Source organism: Bidens hawaiensis, unplaced genomic scaffold (assembly GCF_021521415.1).
Source record: "Bidens hawaiensis isolate Kalapana, Puna unplaced genomic scaffold, B.hawaiensis_p1.1 tig00000978_1, whole genome shotgun sequence".
Taxonomy (NCBI): domain Eukaryota; kingdom Viridiplantae; phylum Streptophyta; class Magnoliopsida; order Asterales; family Asteraceae; genus Bidens; species Bidens hawaiensis.
This window is the reverse complement of record NW_027491058.1, coordinates 4,387,649-4,409,909: the sequence shown is the minus strand read 5'-3', so window position 1 is coordinate 4,409,909 and position 22,261 is coordinate 4,387,649. Positions and strand designations below refer to the sequence as shown.

Here is a 22,261-nt window from a genome sequence, read left to right as displayed (position 1 = left end):
AGCTATACGTATTCTCACGCCGGAGGGTGGTTACGGGAAGACCCCCCCCCCTCTTGTCCTTCCCGTAACGAGCTCACGGTGTTCTGTTTTGCAGGATTTACGTCATTGGACTTTGGGAATTGTATTCATATCGTATTGGTAATAACCGTATCCTACCTTGTGGACTCATTGGATCTAGGACCCATTAGTGGGGAGTAGATCTGTGTTTCTTCAGTCACAAAACAAATCAGACACATAACCAACTTTGATGGATTCAAACCATAAGACCATTTTCAATCAATAAATAGCAAATTAAAACATAAGCAAGAAAAGATGTATAATATGACAATGCTGGTTAGGCAAAAGAATATAACATAATAACAAGGGGTTTCACATGTCACAAAGAAACTAGATATCAAAAGTTCTTCATAAACCATACACATGACTATATTCTAATCCATGAAGATAAAAGAATATCATAAACCTGCAGATCCATAAGTATGCCCTAAGACAAAAAAAAAATAGATGTGAGCACTTTATCCGTCTTCAAAGATGCATTCAACAGCTTCATACCCTAATATCGGTCATAAAATTGCAAATTTAAACACAAACTCAAAATGAATATGATATGCATATGTATAAATTAAAGGAGATGATAATTGGTACATACCTCCTCATTTCTAAACGAAACCACCTTCTCCTCAAGTTGACTCAGATCGTTGACACCGCACTTATTAAGGAGTGTGATGCTAGAAATGGTGGACATAGGTTTCAACACTAAATCATCCATCACCATGTAAGTCACCACCTCCTTAACATACCCTATATTCTTATTCTTGTCCTCTTCATTTGTTTCTGGTTTTACAAGTGTCATCGGAGCACTCATATACATATAGCACGTGGGACACACGGCAATATTCCCATGCAGTGTTGCGTAAGACCCGCACGGTAATTTACCATAACCAATTTGTTTATCACTGGAAGCTTTGGGACAGGTGTAGACTTTAGGTGCAGTACCAGATTGATCAACATCAGAATTGCGAAAGAAAAATGTGTTAGTGTTAAAAGAAGCTGTTTTGGGGTTGAAGATGTCATCCACTTTGATGCCAGGTTGTAGGTAGTTTCCATGGAAGCTTTGTATGCTATCTTTGAGTTTGCCTAAGGAATTCACCCCCACCCCCAACATCTTGTCGGATTCGAATAGGGTGCCTAAAGGCAAAGAGAAGATGCTGAAAAGTAAATCCACAAATTCTTTTGGTGCCTCAGCAAATAACACTTTTGAGATTTTTCTGTCAACAAGAAGCTTTATACTCATATTTGGGGCATCCATTGATAAATATATATATACACCTCAAATACTGCTTTGTTAATCCTACAACAGAAAATAATTAAAGCAAAGTTATTAAATGAAATACACAAGTTAAAGAGTCAAATATATATTTACATATTAATGGAAGTAATTTTTTTCTAAACCACATTTTTTAACATCACATGAATCTATAGCCGGACCAACTGTATTTAAGAACTAGATGATATATATATATCGATGACGTAATGTATATTTATAATTCATAAATATATAAAACAACATATGGTCACATGCCTAGCCCGGCCACCTAATTATGAGAGCCGGCCATGACTCAACGTTACACATGTGATGATTTGAACCTATATCTGTAGGGGAAAGTACCATACTGCTAGGCATAGTTGATCATGGTATGTTAATGGAAGTAAATATTGAATTAGAAAAATTAACAAAGTGATTAGGTTTATCAATAATTTAATGGAGTATGATTTTGGATTAGACCCGGTTTATAAAAACAAGAAAGCATTCAAGCAAACCATTCAAGAATTGAATATAACATAATAGTTTCACAAAAGTTTTGATTCAAGATTAAGAAATAAATTAAAAAGTGATTTGGCCAGACATTGTGACTAGATCAATCAAACAAAACATGATTTTAAAAAACTCATGGTTACAAAAACGAACCGATTGTCTGTTATGCAGCCTCTATCGTTCTTGGTCGATTTGTCGACGAAGTCTATTTTTTTTTTCAATTTGCTTCAGCTGTCGCGTTTATGTTCAACTTCAACCGAAAAGTTTTGTGGGCCATTTGTTTTGTGGGATGTGATTTAAAGCCCAGGCTAATTTAAAATACACAAATGGTAATTAATTATTTAATTTTTAATTTACTTCCCGACCTTTGTTTTTTGCTAAGCTTCCAACAAGAATTGAATGGATAACTAGTACACAGCCATCTTGCCGATAGGTTATGGGAAAACAAAAATTCCCATAAACAAAATAATCCGCGTACACAGTCATCTTGCCAATAGGTGGCAGACTGGCAACAGATCTAGCAGCAGGACACTCTGATTCTCACTCCGGTTGTATACCGTAAGTACGAATCAACTCTTCATACTCAGTTCGGTCCCAGTTGACCTCTACCTCGTCAATATTGGGAATCAACGATTGACTGGCCATTGATCCACTAAGAAATGGAAGACAACGAGCAATTATGATGAAACTTCAAAGCTGAAATACAATCAGAAAGCCAGTCAGGAGTTTGACAAGAGAAGGAAAGGAAAGTATCTAGAAATCGAAGTCAATAAAACTTCAAAAAGAAGCTAACCCCCACTATTTATACCCATCGCAATTAATGCGATGGGATACGAACACAGGAGAGAGAACGGGGTTGCCCATTCAGCAGATGCCACGTCACGAGGGAAATTCAAGAAAGCAAAAAGGTGAACACTCAGGTACAGTGACAGCCGGCACGAACGTCACATTCCTTGTTTCACGCGCCTCCAAGCTGTCACATCATACGATTGTTATGTTTATCCACAACATAAAATATCTTCACCACAACTTGCAAATTTCAAAAAATCCCCAAAAACATTCTTAAGTCCAAAATTTCACCCGTATAAAAACTTCACGCTGAAGAAACACTGGACTGGGGGGCTTATAGAGGTAGGGTACCGAAAAGACCCAAATACCCTTAAGTATCATCTGCGGGTCAACGGGAAGCTCCCTTCAAGTCACCCGCGGGACATATGGATCAACCCGCATAAACCTTTAAAGGAAGAACATTCCCATATCACGCGGAAGCATCCAGGCACCCTCATACGTCATCCGCATGGTAGCACTTCTACCCGCCAAAGTGACCTGGAGGCGATGCCAACAGGACAGCTGCAATTAACCAACTACCTTCTAGAAGAATACCACGATTGTTACTCGGAGAATACGTGACCCGTCGACCAATGAATGAAGGACACCTGGCCAGGTTGTTATAACCATGCACATGGCCAGGAAATAACTCGTCCTATCATTGATCAACACGTGTCCAGGTTGTTATACCCTTACACATGCAACATATAGCTCAACCTATCTTATGAGGACACGTGTCCAGACGGTTACGGGAGCATCTTCTAGAAAAGGACAGCTGACCCAATCATATTCATTCACTCTCCACTATCTACTCTCAATATTCAAGTACTTTTCTACATCAGAACTGTACTTATTCTCACGTCGGAGGGTGGTTACGGGAAGACACCCCTCTTGTCCTTCCCGTAACGAGCTCATGGTGTCTGTTTTGCAGGTTCCGGTCACTGGACTTTGGGGAATTGTGCTCGTATCGTACTGGTTGTTATCCGTATCCTACCATGTGGACTCATTGGATCTAGGACCGTCAAGGGGATTAGATCCGTGTTTCTTCAGAACTGTTGGATTTAATGTTTAGGATTTAACTTTGAAAACAACTTATTACTTCTTGGCCTTTTTAAAAGATAATTAAAATTACCAAGATTTATGACTTTTAAAGAACAACTTATTAGCCTTATCAAAAAGTTAAAACTAAAAAGGATTTTTTTGATTACCCAACATTTTAACTTATTGTTTTTTTTAAAGTTAATAAGTCAATAAGTTATTTTCAAACTTAATCCCAAACATTAATATGCAAGCACTAATTTGGCAACATATGCCGAGGTTGGAGTATTGGGTTATCCTTAAGTACCGACTAACGATCCCTATGTTTCCGACTGATGAGCCTTGCCCAATTTGTCGCAAGGTCTGTTTGGATTTTTTTTGGAGACCATGCAATGAATTTCAAATGATTGTAAGGTTTTAAATACATACATGATTTAGTTACGGAACATTTTGTGTAATGTTTTTAAACGGGTAGGGATTTCTGCTAAAATGAGCCTCTTGTTAACTTTCTTACGGATCCGCTTGAAGGGGATCCACTTGACGACTGGTTGATATTCTTGTGTTTGGGTGGACAGGGGGTGGGACACACGCTTGTGTGGACCTTACAGGAGTGTCTCCTCTTGTTGGGCTTATGGACCGTGGGTTTGTTGTGAGTTAGGCTACGTTGAATGCTAAATCGGGCAAAGTTGTTAAATACGAGAAAGTTTGTTTATAAATTAACATGTGTTTCTCCCCTTTGCTTTTGATACATTTGGTCTCATAGCCCCGAAGGCTGTGAACTTTCTGAGCAGGATTCAACGTGTCGTGCATAGTACTTGCCAACTCCCAAGTCCCAAAGCTTTGTTTTTAGTAGGATTGGCTTTACTATTCAAAAGGGGGTGACGACGCAGCTTGTTGCTCGTTTGTTTACCACTTTATTGTAATTGTTTTGATTTTATGAGAAATCTATATAATATATATAGTTGTTTTTGAGGAAAAAAAAAACAATCACTTTAATTCTACAAAAAAATGAGACCAAACATTTTAACTTGTTGACTTTTTGAATAAAACTAGTAAGTCAATAAGTTATTTGCAAACTTAATCCCAAACATTAATATGCAAACCCTGATTTAGCAATCACTTAGTTATTGTGTTTTTATGTCTTTGTCTTTTGTTTGTCATTATATCTTTCTACCATCATTATATTTAGTTATTATGTATTAGATTCATTGTCTTTTGTTCATAATTAATATGTGTCATTCACTTAATTTGAGAAAAAGAGTATTATGTTCATTGTATATCACGTTCAGGTTATTATATACTCCCTCCGACCCATTTTAAATGTCCATTTTTTCATTTTTGGTTGTCCCAATTTAAATGTCATTTCTATACATATAAATTCAATTTTCAATTGTGCACTTACTATTATATATACTAGATGTTTGATTTTACAAAAATATTTTTTTGCCATAATAACTTAAAGGACATTATTGTCATTTTACAGCTCATCAAATAAAATTATCAAACATTTCTTAATTTGTGTGTTTTGGGTCCCATGACATTTAAAATGGGACGGGGGGAGTAATATGTATTCACTAATGTATCTTACGATTCTGGTAATTGTATAATATGTATCCACATTGTATTTTACGTTTCAGGCTATGTAATATGTGTTCATCGTTGTGTTTTAAAAAGCACAATTAATGGCGAATATAAGGACACAATGATGAGTAAAAATACACAATGAGAAAAAAAAAGACATTTACGGGTAGAAACCCAAGCAACTGAAAAACGAAATGTTTTTTTATATATAGCGACAATGGTACTCTAATTAAAGATAAAAGTTGCTCGTGCTTAACTTTTTTTTAAATTGTCATATGAAAAAGTTATGGACATTTTACAAAGATGGTGGAATTGATTTGTGTGATGCATATGATGAGAGAAAATGTAAGTAATTTCCTTTGCATTTATCAAGCTTGTTTGACTGCGGTTAGAGTGAATGAGAGCAATAAATGGTACTCCAACAGTACTAGTACAATGGCGATTGACATCTTTGTTGTCACACCCCGACTTAGGGCCTAGACGTGTGACCAATAGTTGGTACATGTTTCGTAAATATATCAAAGTTGTGGTTATTTTAGCGGAAGTCTTTTGTTTAAAAGTATTAATATATTTTGAAATATTAATTTATTTGTAACCTTTATTTATAATAATATAATATTTAATTTATTTGGAAAACTTCTCGGATAAATTTTTTTTGAGTATTTGATTTATAAACCTTGTTTGATTTTGCAAATCATGTTTAAATATTGTTTTTATTATTTTAATGATTTAAAACTGAGCCATCTCTACCTTACGAGTGTCTATCTTCTTGAATGGCTCTAATTCCTTGCAACATGTATTAATATGTTTCCCTGAAATATGCTAGTGAATCGTTGACTCTAAAAACATTTTATAAATCTTTCTTCGACTGACAAGATAGTTTTCTTGAACTAACTCAGCTGTAACGTCTCTTATTTCTGGGATTGTGCCACTTCCATACACACACAATTAAAACTGACGCCCATTGGAGAACTTTATTATGATCTTTAGTATACGACCACGTAGCCTTGATTGATAGACTAGATAAATTATGTTTGGATCCAGACACATGTGTACTCGGTCTGAATTGCTTTTATTTTCTATCTTATATTTTAATAGGGATCACGTGATCCCATAAATCTTTATTTGACTGACTTTGTTTAAGATAAACAATCCGTTTATCTTGACTGAAAAAGGTTTAACGTATTCAACTGTGATATGCTGTTCTGAATGATGTGGTGATCTCGTTTGAAAACATTTATAAATTATTGATGATTAACCTATAAACAAATAGATTTATAAATACCCGAATCATCTCTTAATCAGGCTACAGACCTTTAGTCTGGTTTAAATAGCTTTAAAACTTGATAGATTAAGATTATTTGTTTGAATAAATTATGTGGTCTTTTTGTTTATTTTCCAAATAATATGCTAAGTTTCTTCTTCATGAAGAAACATTTATGATAGGTTTCTTCTTAAAAAAGAAACGTCGATTTGACAATAATCATTGAATGTAAAATCTTACGTTTCTTATACATGAAGAAACAATATTTTGACTATACCCCTTGCATATAAAACTTTATGTTTCTTGATCGTGAAGAATCTATATATTGACTATATCCTCGAGTATATAAAATTCTAAGTTTCTTAAATATAAAGAAACAAAATTTTAACTATAATCTTTGTATATACAAAGCTTATCTAAACACAAATTTGATCAAGGTTTGGGCTATACCATCGACTAGGATCTAAGCCATATAACAAAATCTCTTAAGCGGAACCCATACCTTACACGGGTACTTCAAGTTTAAAGCTTAAGAATAGTAGACATCACTTCTACTACAGGTCAAGTGTGGTGAAGCTTCTTAACTCCGGGATACTCGGGAACCGAAAACGAGGTAAGATGTGAAACGGTGGCGGTCCTTTGGGCCGCAATATAACACATCAATGGACATGAGTCGAAGTCTTTTTAGAATGGATAAGTCGTCACCCGATGCGGACCGTTGGTGGTGCACCCAACACCCTTAAAAAATCATTTTCAAATATATCAACTTTAAAAACTAAATGAAGGGTCACAAAATATATATATATACACACATACTATATTAAAATACATATAACAAGGATAGAATAGTCATTTTACCAAAACTCTTAAAATGAAGAGTTTTACAAGAGCATAGTTTACAACTCTTTAAGGCATAACATATGATCCATTTTTGAATTCCCACTCAAACAACTCCCTCTTTTCATTTAGATAGCTATCTAAGCCTAATAATTTTCATCTTTGCATCCACCCTGGTATCCATTTCCATTGGCGGCACCACACTTCTCTCCTACATCTTCTTCATTTATCAGTCCCCAGTAGTTACCAAAATCTCAACATTTTTAGTTTTATAGGTTGTTATAACAAATCCATGGGAGATGCAATTCCAACGAACCACTGGTCATTTGTCCACCGAACCACTGTCTGTATTTCAAAATGGAAGGAGTCTCTATACTATTAATTTCCCTAAAGTTTAATTGTTTGATTTGCTCTGCCATCTTTGTACACCTATGAATGTTGACTGAAATTTGGCTCATAACAGTTGTGGAAGCAATATCTGAGGACTATATGTAATTATTTTACTTTCATTTTTCTATTAGGTTATTGTTGTCATTACTATTTATATACAACCGTGGAGATGAAAGATTTTTGCTGCATGTAGTGATGTTTCTACATTAATGATTATTGATACCGAGCACTACAAAGAGTTGAAAATGGGGTTTTATATTTGTGTTTCTATAGGATCTACAAATTCTCCAAATTTATACTTTTTTATAAACCGCCAAGTAGGCTCATTAAAACTAAGCTGCTTTTATTGGGAAAGGGGTTGACATTTGACAAGTAATAGTAAGATTAGTATCAATCCGGTATGATATATTTAATTTGAATATTACCTGTTAGAAGTGGTGGCTAGAACATTAAGACGGGCTCGGTTGTTTAGTAGACCTGATGAAACTTGATATTGGTGGTTCAGCAGCAATACTAGGTGCTGAAAAGTCTGGGTCAAATTAAACCCACGGGAGTAGAGGTGAGTTAGACGGCTTGTTTGAGATTAAACATAACTAGATCTAACAAGTTGATAACCAATTGGTTTATGATTTTATTGTCACAGGTTCATCTTGTTGTGGAGACTTGAGAGAACATTATAAGACGAACCAGTATGAGGCCTGTTCGCTGACGTTTTAAGCGCCTTAGATGGAAAGACGGTCGAGGTAAATGTCTATCTTATTTATATAGTTGAAGAAGTTGATTAAAGCTTTTTGATGAATAATATGATTATTGGTTTTTATATTTCAGGTTAACAATACTGATGCTGAATCAAGGTCTAGACAAGGTAGTTACCGTTCCACATTAAAGTCTTTAATGTTTTTAGCTTTTGGTCCCGTTGTTCATATTTGCATATAGTTGAATGGTAACTTTGCCTGGAGCTTGTGTTGTTGCTTATGGTTCTCAATTGCCGGTACACATGTCTATGGGGAGTATTATGCAAATAAGAAGTTATGCAACAGTGCATTATTTATTTGGTGGTAAACATATGGAACATTTTTCTCTATATTAAACTTCATCTGTGACTAACACAAATGAATCTGGTAAAAAAAAATTTAGGCCTTATGGAAAAGATAGTATTTATGCACATGGCGTTTAACGTTTGAAACTGAATTAAAACTTATTTAATTTAAGATTTTAACACATTTAATGTTTGAATGGTAGATAATGAATATGACATATGACATGTCTTTGTATGTCACTAGTTTAATTTTTTTTAATGTTTGGTAAACATTTAAACAAGCATCTTTACACCGAATAAAGAGTTGTATAAGGAGGTGGTTGCCGCCTTGGAAGTCGCCAAGTATTAACTTTGTTAATGTTTTGGCAAAAGATAATTAATGGTTTCTTATTAAAACAGGTATACAGGAAGACTTTGGTTCAATTGTATTCTTGAATTCGAGCTCCTGCAGCTGGTAGTACTCACAATAAAGAACATTTTTAAATTAGGTAGGTGATGCTTTTCATTTTGAATTAAGGAGTTTTAGAATATTATTTTGATTCTTTTTTTGTTAATAACTAATTTGTTCAATGTTTGAAGTATGTTTGGACAGGTTATCCCATATCAGCAAAATCGGATGTCCAGGTTCGTCAAATCTTGTCTAAAGGTAATCTGCACTTTATTTGTGATTCACCTGTTATTTTTAAAACATATAAAAAGTAGGAAAATTACTTGACAAGTATGCATTTTTTAGTCTCTTTTATAAAGTTTCTACTGTTTGTTATAACTCTGTTAATAAATTGCATATTTCATGCAAGAAGTAGGTGCAAGTCTGCAACAGATAGTAATAAAGAAACATTTTTTTTGTTTTTTGAGTCTAACCGCACTTGAATACGTTGAACCGTTTAATCACATGTCATTTGGTGAGCAAAATCATATTCATTTTGATCTTCTCACTAACTTATTTGAATTTGAGTGTTAAATATTTAGTTTTTGTACCGTTACAGGTGCTGCTCGAATGTTTAATCACAAGATAATGATAGGAATAAAGCCAGGGGAGAAAGAAGTACAACCAACGATTGAGTTCTAAAATAGAAGATTGATGAATCTGCAACTAACTTACATTAAAAGGCACCAGTTGATCTACTTAATTAAGGTACTATAATGTTCAATTGGTTTGGTATTTTCATGTTCAATTGCGCTGTAATTGCACTTTTTTATGATGGATAAAATAATCTATATTATTTAGTTATTTTCATTATAATTACGAGTTTGTTTAGGCTCACGAGCCAACTTGTCTCGTTTTTAGACATGAGCTCGGCTTGTTTTGAGCTATATATTTTTAAAATTCGAGCTCGGATCTTGAGTATTTTTCATAGTTTGAGTTAACTCATTTATCTTTTCAGTGTTGGTGTTGACGTATGAAAGTCAAACTTGACATTCTACATGAACTGGTTCACGATGCTGGACACATGGCCCATTTTTTTAAAAAAGTTCTGATCAATCCATTTAGCTAAAATACTTTCTATCAACCCGTTTGGCTAAAAAGTTACATTTGGCCTGTTTGAATCAAAATTTTAACACACATTTTAAATTGAAACAGGTAATAATAAAGTTGCACTAATAAGAAAAGGCGGGTTTCCAGTTTTTATGGGTCCGATTCAGTTATAAAAGTTGGTTTGAATTTTATTGGCTAGTTCACTTTTTTCTATTTTCAGTACATTCAAAAATGATATTGAACCAAAATGATATTGAACCAGAAATTGTTAGTGTGCGCACTAAAAATCATTTTGCAGTTAATGAAAGAACAAAAAAAAGGTACTTGTAAATGAGAAAAAATATATATCTATACTATTTTCATCTAGGAGCACCACCAAACACATCTTCTAGAGTTGATGTGCAAACTTTCTTGAATTTATCTTATTCAAATAATGTTTAAAATTCGATTGATTGAACTGATTCTAATTCAAGGGTGTATATGAAGAAGGATGCTAACAAACCAGATGCCAGTTTTGAAGGAGGAAATTTTCTGAAAATGCATCGGATGTTGAATACTTTTGGGCTAGCCCATTCTCTTATGACTCGTAAAGGGATGTGATTCTCTCAAAGGTAGGGGTGAGTAAGGTGGTGTTTATCTTTTCATAAAAGAGCTTCCTGGTCTCTTTTGTCTGCGACGCGCAGACCATGCGCAGACATTGAAGTTTGTAGATTGTTTGTTTTCCTGAAAACAATTCATTAAAAAAGGTATGTGCGCCCTCTTCTTCGCGCAGACATGGACCACTCACTTCTCACCTCTTCTAAACATCTTTCACCAACAACACCATGTCATAATATTTTCTCCACAACTTTCACCTCCAAACCCTAGCCTCTTCTCTCCAACCTTCTTCATGTCACCCCCACTCCCCACCTTCGGACGCCGCCCTCCACCCCCACCTCCGGCCTCTGCACACAACCTCCACCTTCGGCCTCCGCACCCCAGCCCCACCTCCGACCGCCGCCGCACTCCACCCCTCTTCCTCCATCACTACAAGAAATTTGACAATAGCGTCCCACCACCGTCAAGCTCAAGATCTGCCACCACCGGGCACAACCTGTCCATCAGCCCGTCAAGATCCAAGCTTCCAATATCTAAGCTTATGTTAAAAATATATGTAAACATTATAATTTATTTTTTAGTTTCAGTTTCACCATGTTTTAGATCTGGACCGATTTTAGCGAGAAATTACATATGTTTGTTTCAATTTTAAGTTCAATTTGATTAATTATTGTGTTTTGTTGTGTTAAAAGTGTGGAAATTTTTCTCCGGTAAGTTTTCGACATAGTCTTCAGCAACCCCCTAACGGTGACGGCATGGTGTTTTCCAGCATTTATACGTAAAACGACTTTTTTATTTAAGTGTCAGCTTATTAAACAAATTTGTTATATTTTAGCAGTCTGCAGACATTAAAAAACAAGCAATCTTCTTCTTGCAGACTGCAGAGGTTTGGTCCACCTCTTCTGCTACAGATGCCTGCAGATGTGGTTCGCAGACTACAAACATTTTACCACTTAAAATACAAACAACACCTAAGATAAGGGTCGGACCCTTAAAACCCGGTTACCCGACTCTTAAAACCCTTAATTAGACCAGAATATGTAATATGGGTAGGGTAAAGGGTATTTAAATTTCACCTTAAAGGGTAAAAGGGTTTCAAGGGTTTCAAGGGTCCGACCATTTTTCAAAACCTTGACCCGTTTACTAGATAGATATACGCCAGATTCACGATTAATATAAAATTTATGAAAGGTTTGTATTTCATATATGATTCATCAGAAATTTTCAACTACTACGAAAAAAAAATAAGGGTCATACTACTACATGGTAACATATATATGGAAATTACTAAATTGTTCTGTACAAGTAATTGTGAATGTGAATATTGTTTGCATCAGTTCAAATGATTGATAAACTTTCGAAGTTAGACTTTACTATGTTATTAAGTGAAAGTATAATTGTTCTAGGATTCATATATTAAAGTCATTTATGAGATATGGAACTAGTAAATGTTGAAAAAGGAGATCTGATTACAGTCTTAAAAGGTAAAGGGTTGGACCTTGAAACCCTTATTTATACCTGACCCTTTTATTGGTTAGAGGGTAGGGTCTAGGGTCCACGTTTCTTCCTAAAAGGGTAAAGGGTCCGGGTAGGGTATTAGGTAAAATGGTCGGGTCTTACCCTTTGAACAGTCCTACTCAAAGGTCACACAATTCGTTTTGGATTTACAAAAATAAGGCTCTACTGTTTTATTTCTTATGTGCTTGTATGTAGTTGCTTAGGATTAGGAACAACTTGATTTACCGATCAAATTTCAATTTCATTTTTACAAGTTTATGTGCATCGAAGTTTTTATTTTGAGACTGAATTTCATTTTTTTTGCAGACTTAGGGGTAAAACGGTAATTTCTCAAATAACTTGATGGACAAAGGCGGTGGAGGAGTAAAAGCTTATGAACCGACGCTACAGGTTGCACCCATTAGAAGATCAACTTTCAAATCTTTCTTGATGTTAGATTCTTGTATTTTTGTATGTTACTCTTTCAAAAATGTTTTAGAGGACATTGCATTGAATATATAATTTTTTTCTTATATCTTTAAATTGTGTATAACAATGTTTTGGGTTGTAAACGTTTTCACATCATGGGTTTTACCTATTTAAATCAGCCATAGTAATTTGTAGCCCGCTAAATAACGTATAGTCGTGAAACCTGCGCCTACCCGTGGAACCTGCTTATTACCTAGACCGACTCATGTGTTATCTGTTCAAGTTTGAAAACTTTTACCAATTGTTGCCGCCGCATCGCCCGGTTATCCAATAGTATATAATATATTGTAAAACTCTTTAAAGAGTTGTAAACTATGCTCATAATATTGTAAAACTCTTAATTTTAAGAGTTTTGGTAAAATGACTATTCTATCCTTGTAATATGTATTTTAATATAGTATTATATATATATATATATATATATATATATATATATATATATATATATATATATATATATATATATATATATATGTTGTGACCCTTCAATTAGTTTTTAAAGTTGATATCTTCGAAACGGATTTTTTAAGGGTGTTGGGTGCACCGCCAACGGTCTGCATCGGGTGACGACTTATCCATTCTGACAAGAATTCGATGTATGTCCATTGATGTGTTATATTGCAGACCAAAGGACCGCCACATTTTCACATCTTACCTCGTTTTCTGCTCCCGAGTATCCCAGAGTTAAGAAGCTTCACCACACTTGACCTGTAGTAGAAGTAATGTCTACTATTCTTAAGCTTTAAACTTGAAGTACCCGTGTAAGGTATGGGTTCCGCTTAAGAGATTTTGTTATATGGCTTAGATCCTAGTCGATGGTATAGCCCAAACCTTGATCAAATTTGTGTTTAGATAAGCTTTGTATATACAAAGATTATAGTTAAAATTTTGTTTCTTTATATTTAAGAAACTTAGAATTTTATATACTCGAGGATATAGTCAATATATAGATTCTTCACGATCAAGAAACATAAAGTTTTATATGCAAGGGGTATAGTCAAAATATTGTTTCTTCATGTATAAGAAATGTAAGATTTTACATTCAATGATTATAGTCAAATCGACGTTTCTTTTTGAAGAAGAAACCTATCATAGATGTTTCTTCATGAAGAAGAAACTTAGCATATGATTTGCAAAGTAATTTCCACTATTCTTAAGCTAAGAAGCTTCACCACACTTGACCTGTAGTAGAAGTAATTTCCACTATTCTTAAGCTTTAAACTTGAAGTACCCGTGTAAGGTATGGGTTCCGCTTAAGAGATTTTATTATATGGCATAGATCCTAGTCGATGGTATAGTCCAAACCTTGATCAAATTTGTGTTTAGATAAGCTTTGTATATACAAAGATTATAGTTAAATAACATTTATTTATATTTAAGAAACTTAGAACTTTATATACACGAGGATATAGTCAAAATATAGTTTCTTCACGATCAAGAAACATAAAGTTTTATATGCAAGGGTATAGTCAAAATATTGTTTCTTCATGAATAAGAAACGTAAGATTTTACATACAATGATTATAGTCAAATCGACGTTTCCTTTTGTAGAAGAAACCTATCATAGATGTTTCTTTATGAAGAAAAAACTTAGCATATGATTTGAAAAATAAACAGAAAGACCACATATTTTATTCAAACAAATAATCTTAGTCTATCAAGGTTTAAAGCTATTAAAACCATACTAAAGGTCTGTAGCCTGATCAAGAGACGATTCGGGTATTTATAAATCTATTTGTTTATAGGTTAATCATCAATAATTTATAAATGTTTTCAAATGAGATCACCACATCACTTCGAACAGCATATCACAGGTGAATACGTTAAATCTTTTTCAATCAAGATAAGCAAGTTGTTTATCTTAAACAAAGTCAGTCAAATAAAGATTTATGGGATCACGTGATCCCTATTAAAATACAAGATATAAAATAAAAATAATTCAGACCGAGTACACATGTGTCTGGATCCAAACATAATGTGTCTAGTCTATCAATTAAGGCTACGTGGCCGCATACTAGAGATCATAATAAAAGTTCTCCTATGGGCGTCAGTTCCCGAGGAACCGAAATTGTGTGTGTATGGCAGTGACACAATCCCAGAAATAAGAGACGTTTCTGCTAAGTTAGTTCAAGAAAACTATCTTGTCAGTCAAAGAAAGATTTATAAAATGTTTAAAAGAGTCAACGATTGATCAGCATATTGCTGGCGAATTTTCTCCCATATTTCAGGGAAACATATTAGTACAGGTAGCAAGGAATTAGAATCATTCAAGAAGATAGACACTCGCAAGGTAGAGATGGCTCAGTTTTAAATCATTAAAATATTATAAACAATATTATACATGATTTGTAAAATCAAACAAGGTTTATAAATCAAATACTCGGAAATTTTTTATCCGAGAAGTTTTCCAAATAAATTAAATATTATATTATTATAAATAAAGGTTACAAATAAATTAATATTTCAAACTATATTAATACTTTTAAACAAAAGTCTCCCGCTAAAATAACTGCAACTCTGATATATTTACGAAACATGTACCAACTATTGGTCACATGCCTAGGCCTTAAGTCGGGGTGTGACATTTGTTCTAAATTGCCGAACCCCATATAGGAGATAAACATAAATATAAGATCATGTGTAGTCAAAACGTCTTACCTTTGGACATTTTGCACTCCGTCATCAATGGAGAGTTTTGAAAAAAGTGGCTTAGTGGGCAAAACGCCACAACTCTTCTACAATAATTACATATATTCACCTCTCTCTCCCTTCCCACACACAATTTTATCAAAACTCGTGTCATGCTAGTGTTTTGTAGACAACTCCCATCCCAAAACGCGGGGGGTGGGGGGAGGGGTTGTGGGTCGGCGTTTTGGCCTCAAAAATCTTCAAAACGCCATCCATTACAGATGGTCTAAGAGAGAAATATAAGAACATAACTTGACTTGCAATAGAAACTAGATAAAAGAATATTATAAGCACCCAACACTATAAACAATTAAGTAATATTGGTATGAAATAATCTTAACTATGTCAAATTGGAAAATAACGGTTCCAACTTTAAAGTTGGCTAGTGGCGTATTAACTAAAAGGGTATTTGTTTAAAATGGTTCGCGACTAACTTCGTAACCGATTTTCTACGTTGCCATCTAGGTGTAAAAAAAAAGACTACGTGAGCGGATTACGTGACTTTCCAGATCTTTTAATATAAAACAAACAAAGAGTCATCCGTATCTCTTTTATTTTCACCATTGAAGAACCCTACATCCCCAAATCGATCGAATAAACCCTAAACCCACAAATCAATCGATGGAATTGAGCTCATCCTCCACTTCTTCATCTTGTGGCAAGAAAAATCAACTTGATTTCGAAGGAAACTTGGTTTAAACATCTCCGACCATTGTCAAGTCTCCACAGTCGCAATCGCCGCCACTCATCGACCGGAGACAAGGTTCCACTTGTATAGTAGTGTTTAATGGACCAGCCGCCGGGAAAAGATAAAAGACAACTGGTCGACGGCCGGAATCGATTGATTGCAATTGTTTTTCCAGCAAATCGTGAGAATCATAACGAAAAATGGTGCAAACGCAGGCGAGACAAGACCAGTTACGCCGGTCGTGAACGAGCTTGAAGAAGATGTTGAGAACTTCATCTGAGAGATGAAAACACACTTTCAGCTTCAATTCCATTTTTAATTTCAGTTTTAGGCATTTTTGAATCGAAATCAGCACAAATACGATTCAGTTATGTCTCTGATTTGTTGATTTAATAACCGAATTAAGAGAACGGACTAGTCAAAATCCTTCATATATGACACGATACTGCATAATTGGGATTATTTAAGCACCATGAATATTAAGAACACCAAATTCATGAAGGCGGTGAACAACATACCTTGATAAGAATCAAGAGCGAAGCTTAAACATGGCCCAGGGTCCCTCCCCCACCCACCCCACCCCACCACCACCACCATTCATTTTCGTTTAAGCTTCGCAATTCATCAGTATTAACATAAATTGGGCGTACACGAGCAAATTTCGTAAAAAGTGATAATATACAGAAGCTCTAATTAAAAGATACAATTTGAATAAACCGGAAGAACATAAACAAACTGTTTCAACATGCCACAATGGAACTAGATAAAAGAATGTCATAAACCCACAGATGATACACAACTATATCCTAAATTGGCATAAAAATAGATGTGAGCACTTTATCCGTCTTCAAAGATGCATTCAGCAGCTTCATACCCTAATATCAATCATAAAAAAATGCAAATTAAAACACAATCTCAAAATGAGTATGATGCATGAAATGAAATAAATTAAAGGAGATTATAATAGGTACGTACCTCCTCTTTTCCAAAAGAAACCGTCTTCTCCTCAAGTTGACTCATATCGTTGATACCGCACTTATTAAGCAATGTGATGCTAAAGATGGTGGACATAGGTTTCACCACTAAATCATCCATCACCATATAAGTTACCACCTCCTTAACATACCCTTTCTTATTCTTGTCCTCATTGTTGGTGCACGATTTGCTATTACCAAAAATACTTTGACTACTCATGGGTTCTCTATTACCAAAATGATTTACACCAAACGCCGGAAATCTATTACCCGAAGTATTTTGATCACTGCAATATGTTGTTTCTTTCGGGACTTTAGGTGTAGTACCAGCTTGATCAACAGCAGAATTGGGAAAGAAAAATGTGTTACTGTTAAAAGCTGTTTTGGGTTTGAAGATGTCATCCATTCTGATGCCAGGTTGAAGGTAGTTCTCATGGAAGCTTTGCATGCTATCTTTGAGATTTCCTAAGGAGCCCACCATCTGGTTGGATCTGAGGAACTCGAAGACGGTGCCGAAAGGCAAAGAGAAGATGCCGAAAAGTAAATCCACAAATTCTTTTGGTACTTCTGCAAATAACACTCTAGAGGCTTTGTTGTCCACAAGAAGCTTTATACTCATACTTGGGACATCCATTGATAAATACTCCTCAAATACGGTTTTGCTAATCCTACAACAGAAAATAATCAAAACAAGTTATTAAATGTAATACAGAAGTTCAAAGTCAAATATTTACATGTTAATGGAAGTGAAGTTTTTTTTTACATCACATGATCTGGGCGGCTCTTAAGATCTTAGATGCCTGGTGCTAATAAAAACGGGTTGGACTTTATAACCAGACCGACAGCAAACCATTCGTCTCACCGGCCAAACTGGATTTAATAACCAGATGAGGTACTATATACTTATATTATAGATATGTAGAACAACAAATGATGATAAGGTAATAATATTAACATTTTGTGAATATATGGACGGGTACCTTAATAATTTAAAAAATATGATCCCCTTAGTTCAAACTTTTCAAGTAAGTGTCTTGAAAGACAAAATTTAATGGCACATTTTTTCATGAGTTCAAAATATATAGGGTCGAGATAAGAAACTTAAATAACCCGTCTGGCAAGAACGCTTTGGAATACAAATTTTAGTTCAAAAATATGGAGGGATCCCCCAGTATTTATAGATTTATGATCTTGTTGTTAGAAATTCACCCTAAATGCGTTTTGAAAGACTGAATTTGAAGGCACATTTTCCCATGTTTATGGAAGTTGTGGGGACCCGTTAGGAAACATTAGAAGACCGTCGGAAAATACTGTTTACTTTTAATAGGAAATATGTACTGGTCCCCCAATATTTTTAAAAATCCCGTCGGATTTTGACACTTGTCTAAATTTTATTGGCCGGAGGATTTTTTCAGATCTCGTCTCCTCAGTCTAAATTTGATGGGCTATTTTGAGAATATGTTGAAATTTAGGGTTATTTTTAATTTTCTCTCTCCTAAGAGAGCCATTTCGGGAATTTTCCCAAATTAAATCACTACATACAACTCAAAAAACATAACTCGTTTAATACAATCAAACGAGTTGAGATATATAAAATAAGTAAATAAAATGACATGTGCAATCCCATGCGCAGCCCAGCCACCTTATGGGCTAGCCATGGACCCAAGGTTCCACTTGCAATATTTGAACCTAACTGCTTTTGTAGGGGCAAGTACCATACCACTAGAGACTAGACCTAGTAGGTCATGCGGTGTAAATGGAAGTAAATAGGGAACCAGAAAAACTAACAAATCGATTAGGTTTATTGATAATTTAATATAACTCTGGGTTAAAAACACAACAAAACATTCAAACAAATCATTCAAGAATTGAATCTAACATAATAGTGTCACAAAAGTTTTTGAATCAAGATTAAAAAATAAATTAAACTGATTTGGCCAGACATTGTGGCTAGATCAATTAAACGAAATATGATTTTATAACTCAGGGAAACAAAAACAAACCGATTATCTCTTCTGCAGCCTCTCGTTCTTGTTCGACCGTAGAAGTTAAAATAGTCGATGAAATCTATTTTTTTTATTTGCTTCAGCCGTCACGTTTAATTTAACTTCAACCACATAACTTTTGTGGGCTTTTTAACCATGACTAAATCCTTGGGACTAGATCTAATATGTGGGCTTTTAATTGATGCCCAGGCTAATTTAAATACACGAATGACAAATTAATATGCCAACACCAATTTGGCAATCACCTTAATTTTAAAAGAAATGAAGCTATTAGACATCTAATCTTTGATGCAGAACCCATACAACGTCCTATTAAATTAACACCTAACGCATCGTCAACCATGCGTATTCCACCCCACACGTCGTTATCTAATTGGTTTACTAACTCATCAGCGATATTCCCTAACAGATCGCCCGGCGATGAGATACGTAAGAAGAAAAACTAAAAACTTTAATTAGGAGGGACAAACTTGGGATCTCTTTCTATAAAAGGGCTATTTAGGAATATTCCCAACGAAATATATAGGTATCTTAGAGTTCGACCGGACTGGCCGGTCGGACCGGTTCGGCCGGGACCCGCTATGCTTTCCGGGTCGGTTCGCATCATTTTAACCGTTTTCTAAAAACCCGGCCGAGTCTGGCGGTTCATGGTTCGGCCGGAACCGGTGAATCGCCGGTGGATCCGGTAAAACCCTTTTTTTAAAATAAAAAATGAATCAGAAAAAAATCTGGCAAGTATTGCAGCAGACTTGGATTCCATAGGCACTAGGCGTGCATATTGTCTGATTTCACGATTGAAAGAAGTTGAACTCTTGAATTGGCATATCTATAAAGAAATGGAGATTGAGAAGAAGTGAGTTATATTAAAGAAGTAAATAGGAGTAATATGTTAGGGTTAATATTGAATTACTTTAAAAAGTTAAAACACATCCCTTTTATATTCAGATTATTCTTTTAATTTTTTTTACCTAATTTACCATTTAATCTAAGGGTGTTCACGGTTCGGTTTCAAACCGTGAAACTGCTCAAACAGTTCATCGGTTTGGTTTTACGGTCGGGTTATTTTGTTATCTTTCGGTCGGTCGGTTTCAAACTTTTCAAACCGTAACGAACGGTTTGGTTTACGGTTTTATAACTTTCAAACCGTATAAAACCGAACCGGACCGTGAGATATTAATTTATTTAATCTTTTTTATATTGTATATTATAGATATTTGACTGTCTAAAATTTGGCTGGTTTAGTAATCTATTTGTATAATATTTTGTTTTTTCTACTATGTATCTGCTTCAATTGCTTCTACTGATTCTTTTTTCTTATTCTACATAAGAGTGATGTTTAAACAACTATATAAATAAAACATCAGGATTATTACACTTGAAAAGAAATTGTTTTATTTAACAAAGTGGCTTTCATCATTTGACATTTCATTCAACGCACACATAAGGAAAAAAAGAAAACACATAAGGAAAAAAAGAAAAAGCTTTAATGAATTAGTTTAACAAGCTTTAAATAACTGTTTCCCTATGATTTCATGGTGCTTATAAGGCCCTGAAAAGGATGCACGATATGCAATGAAATTGATTAACAAGACATTTTATATTTCATTATTTTAGCATAAAATAGCCTAAATCGTGAAACCAAACCAGAACCAAATCGTTATTAACGGTTCGATTTGGTTCGGTTTTAAAGTTCAACGGTTCGGTTATGATTTTGGGGAATAAAAAACCGTTACTAAAGGTTTGGTTTACGGTTTAACCTAAAACCGAACCGCAAACACCCCTAATTTAATCCTCGGTATTTAGCTTTTATCCTTTTCTTATTTATGTCTTCTTTTCTTTTCATTTTTTTATCCATTATTATAATGATATATCTATTTTTTCATTTTCTAATTTTTAATAAAATAAGTTAATATAACTTATTTAATTCTAAATTCATTACATTCTTTACTACATATAATCGTGTTACACATTATATATATATATATATATATATATATATATAAATAATTTATAATTTATGACGTCCTCCAAGTTAAACATTCGGTCCTTCCTTCCGGGTCGGTCTGATCTTTGACCCGGTAAGACGTCCGAGCCAGGTCTAAAAACATTGGTCTTAACAACTGAGGCAGAATGTTATGCTACAACGAGAGTAAAAAATAATTATATTAAACTATACACAAAGAGCAAAAGCAACCGAAATTTGCGACCAACAAAATGGTCGCAAAATTAGCGACGTATTAGCGACAAAATCAATAGTGGTTGCAAATTTACCGACTAAAAAAAATCGGTCGCAAAATCAGCGACCAAAACAAAACCGGTCGAAAAATTAACGACCGAACATTTTCGGTCGTTAATCGGTCGCAGTTGTAGGGACCGAAGTTGTTTCGGTTGCAAATATGGTTGGTAATTTTTATTTTTAAATAAAATTATAATATATAAATATGCGCAGTCGCAAAAATGGTCACAAATTTTTTCGACCAAATTGTTTCGGTCGCAAAATCAGTTACCTAAACAAGATCGGCCGCAAAATTAGCGACCAAACATTTCTATCATTAAACGGTCACAAATGCTGCGACCGAAATGTTTCAGTTGTAAATATGGTCGCAATTTTAAAGAATAACAAAAAATAGAAGTTTATTTGGTCGCAAAAATGGTTGCAAATGTTTAAACCAAATTATTCGGTCGCAAAATTAGCGACAAAAACAAGATTGGCCCAAAAATTGGCGACCGAACTTATTCAGTTGTTAATCGTCACAAATGTCGCAATTGAATTGTTTCGGTCGCAAATATGGCCTCTATTGTTAAAGAATATAATATATTAAAAATGTCGTAATTTTTCCTACCAAAAGTGTTCGATTGCAACAGTAGCGATCAAATCAAAGTTTAATTTGCTTGTCACGTTGTCTTAAAATAAAAAAGAAAAAAAATAGTTTATGGCATCTACAGTTTTAGCCTTAAGTTTATAATAATAATAATAATAATAATAATAACAATAATAATAAAAAACAAACGATGGAATTATGATAATCTCTTATTCTTCCCATTTTCTACG

At 34.4% G+C, this 22,261-nt stretch overlaps 2 protein-coding genes across 3 annotated transcripts; both read right to left on the bottom strand.

Moving 5' to 3' along the window:
• Nucleotides 1–306: 306 nt before the first annotated feature.
• Nucleotides 307–17,962, bottom strand: LOC143549977 (uncharacterized). 2 transcript variants are annotated; one of them, XM_077040738.1, is made up of 3 exons: nt 17,938–17,962; nt 650–1,351; nt 307–553 (listed from the first exon to the last, which is right to left on the bottom strand). In XM_077040738.1, exons 2-3 carry the CDS (start codon nt 1,307–1,309, stop codon nt 485–487), a joined length of 729 nt encoding a protein of 242 aa, XP_076896853.1. In that variant the 5' UTR covers nt 1,310–1,351; nt 17,938–17,962; the 3' UTR covers nt 307–484. The 2 variants fall into 2 exon arrangements, with proteins under 2 accessions (XP_076896853.1, XP_076896856.1); XM_077040741.1 differs by lacking the exon at nt 17,938–17,962 and adding an exon at nt 17,848–17,851 and having other exon boundaries at nt 650–1,329.
• Nucleotides 16,952–17,840, bottom strand: LOC143549987 (uncharacterized). Its single transcript, XM_077040745.1, has 2 exons — nt 17,205–17,840; nt 16,952–17,104 (listed from the first exon to the last, which is right to left on the bottom strand). Exons 1-2 carry the CDS (start codon nt 17,835–17,837, stop codon nt 17,036–17,038), a joined length of 702 nt encoding a protein of 233 aa, XP_076896860.1. The 5' UTR covers nt 17,838–17,840; the 3' UTR covers nt 16,952–17,035.
• Nucleotides 17,963–22,261: the final 4,299 nt, after the last annotated feature.